The 4,594-nt window shown below is 35.3% G+C and overlaps 1 protein-coding gene across 1 annotated transcript in view; it reads right to left on the bottom strand.

Moving 5' to 3' along the window:
* Positions 1–3,110: 3,110 nt before the first annotated feature.
* The window catches only part of LOC144961157 (uncharacterized), a 7,145-nt gene continuing 5,661 nt past the window's right edge, over positions 3,111–4,594 (bottom strand). The window contains exon 3 of the mRNA XM_078894449.1: positions 3,111–4,594. This exon is cut by the window's right edge and continues 894 nt beyond it. Within this exon, the coding sequence (XP_078750575.1) occupies positions 4,302–4,594 (293 nt within the window). The 3' untranslated portion in view covers positions 3,111–4,301.

The raw sequence follows: 4,594 nt of genomic DNA, 5'->3' as shown, positions 1-4,594 counted from the left end.
TATGGTTTTGGGGGATGTATGGATGTATGGACGGAAATGCATGGTGGGCGGGATGGTTGCATGGTGGATGCATGTATGGGGATGGATGGTGGTTGGAGGGATGGTGGAGGGATGGATAGATGGATGTATGTATGTATGTATGTATTATGTTGAGTATGTATGTATGTATGTATGTATGTTGTTGTATGTTGTATATATGTATGTAGTATGTTTCCTTGCGGACTCTCATAGCATGTCAAATTATTCTTCAAATCTTTACTCAAAGAGCCCTTTTTTTTTTTAAATTAAGTAGAATTTAATATTAATTTTTGCTTTAAAATTTTTGTTGGACTTGGGGAAAATTTTTGGACGAGTAATAGCATATGTTTTTGATTTTTTACTTTTTTTTGCATGCATTTTTACCTAATCTTGATGCTATTTTTCATATTTAAAATACTAAACGCGGGGTTAGTAAATTCGAGTTTTATTTCGTAGCCTGAAAAACCCCCGCCCCCCCCCCCCCCTCTCCTAGAAATTAGATAAAAAATTATCTGTAAAATGAAGGTATCTTTTTTAATCGAGTTAAAAGTTTAATCTAAAATAGAAATTTTTAAAAAACATTGGGCCCCCCCCCGGCAAATGCAAAATTTATTTTCAACCATTTAACTGCCGATTGAAAACAATGTTTTGAAAAATTTGGCCAGAAAATCGCCTTCATATCGATCGATTTAAAGCCCCTATCTTTGTAAAAGCTCTCAAACCGGGGACTCGCGATCGATATTTTGGCGGTTTTCGGCAAATTTTTTTAAATTCGATTTTTTTCGGTTTTTTTGGAAATTAACTTGTTAAATCGTTGAAAATAATCAAATACCCTTATAAGGGTTCCTCTTTTCCTCTCTTTATTAAAATGAACGTCAAAGGTTAAATCTAGGGAAAAAAATAAGAAAAAATAGTAAAAAATTTAATAAGAAAAAAATAGATAAAAAAATCAGTAAAAATAAGAAATAAATAGAAAAATTTTAAAGAAATAAAAAGAAAATTAGAAAATTTTTGATTAAAATATTTTTAAAACCCTAATAAAAACAAAAAATAAATTAAAGGAAAAAAAGAAAATAACACAAAAATACCCTATATCAATAAATGGGGGGGCCCATTAGCTCAGTTGGCGTGCACTCGAATCGCAAGCAACGGGACCGAAGTCGATCATCTGGGGGAACCCATATTTTTCTTGAGACTCCCCCCCCCCCCCCCCCCCCCCGGCCCTTTCTCCATGCCCTCAAGCAGTAAATTGAGTTGCTGGGTTCTATTGGAAAGTAGGCTACATTTCGATAAACTGGTTTCCTATCCAAAGGGTAGCAAAGATTTTTTCATTGCCCATTCACGTTTAGAAACCGGGGATAAACCCCGGCTCATTGGAATAATGGCTTTAAAGGACTACAGATACGGATTCAGATACAGATCAGATTACATAACGACAGAAAATAATACCAAAAAACAAATAAAATCTGTATGTAAAATCCACCGAATTAATTTTATTTTAATCCCTTCAAGTTGGTTTCCATTTACACGAACCAGTCTATCGTGTCGTTTTCAACAAAACGACAACAAAACATAAGAACAGCAAAAGCGATGCAACACGGCTTCATATGAATGCTGCTATTAGTGCTCTTATAAAAAAACAAGAAACAAAACAAAGCGGTAAGCTCGTATGCAACCATAAAAACCGATGAACAAGGAAGGGAGATCATAATCTAAAAGACATTCAGACCAACCTTACCATCCATAGGAAAATCGCACATTCGTCACGATACATCCAACAATTTTCTTATTCTGATTTCTTTTTTTTATAGTTTAAGCTATAAAACTCGACATTGTGTTGCAGAGCTCATTTTTCTGAACAGAATATAGAATATGGGTCCTACTCGTTACTGTACTGTTTTAAAAAATCTATCTTTGTGTTGGGTGAGTATGAAGTTTCGGGTTTATTAAATTTTGAAAATAGCTGGTAAGGAGAGAGTTAAAGGGTTAAATCCAAAATGTCTTCTCTTTCCGGTGAGGATTAAATGCGTGAAGGTGAATTTTAATTCTGAGGACAAAAAAACCACGATTAGAATGATGTCCAATATTATGACACCCAGATTAAACCACAGATATATTGTTTTTATATAACAATATCTTAGAATCAATAAAAAGTCAACATTAACCGTTTAAACGCGGGATTCAAGTTTTAGTCTAAAATCCATTCATTCTTTTATTAATCCCGTGATCTGATGATCGTCGGCGGGATACATGGGATGTAGATCTCACCACTTTCCGCCATTCTTTTCTATTGTTGACCTTCTCCAAGAGTTCCTTCATCTTCATTCCTGTCCATTCCTTGATATTGTCCATCCAAACTTTCTTTTGTCTTCCTCTTCTTCAAAATTCATCCTTCAAGTGCTACCTCCGTCACCGTTCTGCACAAACCTTCATGCCTCACATTGTGGCCAAACCATGACAGTTTCCTTCTTCTCACTGTAAACTGTGGTGATGAGGGGTTCCTGTCGCCTGCACGATCTTGCACTTCTTCCAATACATATTTATTGGTTCTGCATTCTGTATACTGCATCCGCCGGGGTTTTCGGTAACTTTTCATCTCAAAGCAGATATTCTGTATCTCATCCAGCTTAGGATCCCTACCAGAGCTAGGGCAAAACCAAGGACAGTATGTAATTTTCAATCCAGGATAAAGACAGAAAACAAATATGAAAACGGAAAACTATATAGGATAAAGGGGAATGGAAGACACAGAAAAAGCAGACGTGACCTCTTTGCCCCCCATAAATAACAATGTGATTTGAATGAAAAACTTCAATTTACTGTACGAAAACAGATAAAATGGACGTTTCGGGTTACCCTTTTATCAACAAAACAGAATGAATGAAACCACTACAGACGAATTATATTATGTGGTAGTGGCTTTGTTAAGATGAATTAAAAAAACATTGTATATTAAATTGAAGCTTTCATTCAAATCACATTGTTTTTTATTTCTTCGAGCTTCGAGCAGCAACATTTACATTGCCCACCACAGGAGATAAAAAGACCCACCCAGATGTCTGTAATATTTACTAAATCCATAACAAGATAAGTCACCATTTGAAATGAAATCAGTATTTATTGCCGTTAAAGGGTTAATATATCATGAGACAAAAATTATTTCGTAAATAATATTGACAATGGGAATTATTTTCTTAATCACGTCTACTTTTAACGTTCTCTCTCTCTCTCTCTCTCTCTCTCTCTCTCTCTCTCTTCTCTATCTCTCTCCTCTCTTCTCTCCCTCTTTTCTGGAAAATGCACGAACTGTTTCAATACAAAGCAGATATCAGAAATATTCGAAAAATTTACAAGCAACAAGATCAAAAACTTAATTTCCAATACAAATCAGAAATCACATTTGATTTATTCCTAAGAATAATAAATAGCCCCCATTGGGAGTCCTGACTTGAATCCAATGAACACATTATTTCTTATGCAACGAAGCAACCCCACCATAGACAGACGCACAATGAACAAGTGGCTATGAATATTTCTACACTAAAGTATGAAGTTGAAGAAAACATTCCCATTCACATAAAAAGACGACAAAGAAAACAAAAGATAACATGGTTCAACCACCCCACAGCAATAACGTGACAATCTATCAACCTCTATCTGCAAAATTCCTTCAACCATCTACAAAATATCTTCACATAAGAGCACATCTTGCATCTTAACATCGACAAAAAACAAAACAAAAAACAATACCAAGACAGGACACACCTGCATATTAAACATTAAAAAATAAATATTATATCGTTCCACGATAAACGAAAACGATCACAATCAGAAAAGCCTAATAATAACCTCAAATGCAACTGCAAAGACCAGGCAAAATGCCGATTAAACGACAATTGTCTGACACAAAATGTTATTTACCAATCCACAGTTACACGCACAGACACACAAAGTAAAACAAATATATCGGCCTCACAGAATGTTAATTCAAAACCAGGTTTTATTCACCTTAACAACGCCATTATCACACATTATCTCATTTGTCTCAAGTGTTTCTTTAACCTGTTTTGTTGATAAAGGGGAAATCCGAAAAGTCCAAATTATCTGATTTCACTAATTAGATTGAAGCTTGCATTCAATTTTACATTGTTTTTATTCAAAATCGGATAAAATCTAAACAAATCTTTCTTCAAAAACATACATAAATGGCATTCTATTACAGAGCGAGCACATTTGGAAGCTCACAGAAAATAACATACGACATAATGTCAAACTCCGACTTCTTAGACCAACAAACATCCTGACATTTTGTGTTGTCCAAAAACACCAAAATGATGTCCAAGCCCTAAACTATTATACGAGTCGTAAGTACAGAAAACAGGGGCACCGCTGCTACCAGGACATGACGCCATATCGTATGTCACTGATAGATATCGATCAATTTGGACGGGCATGCCAAATATATCTACCATTTCCATCGTCGTGGGGCATGTCGTTTGTATTCCATCGGGTGATTGAATCTCAGTATCTGGAGGACGCATGTGCTTAAAACTTGTTGGTTTATACCAGGGGCATC

Source organism: Berghia stephanieae, unplaced genomic scaffold (genome assembly GCF_034508935.2).
Source record: "Berghia stephanieae isolate SIO BIC M18660-M18661 unplaced genomic scaffold, UCSD_Bste_1.3 scaffold1571, whole genome shotgun sequence".
NCBI classification, from domain to species: domain Eukaryota; kingdom Metazoa; phylum Mollusca; class Gastropoda; order Nudibranchia; family Aeolidiidae; genus Berghia; species Berghia stephanieae.
The sequence above is the reverse complement of the archived record's forward strand: the minus strand, read 5'-3'. Positions and strand labels throughout refer to the sequence as shown.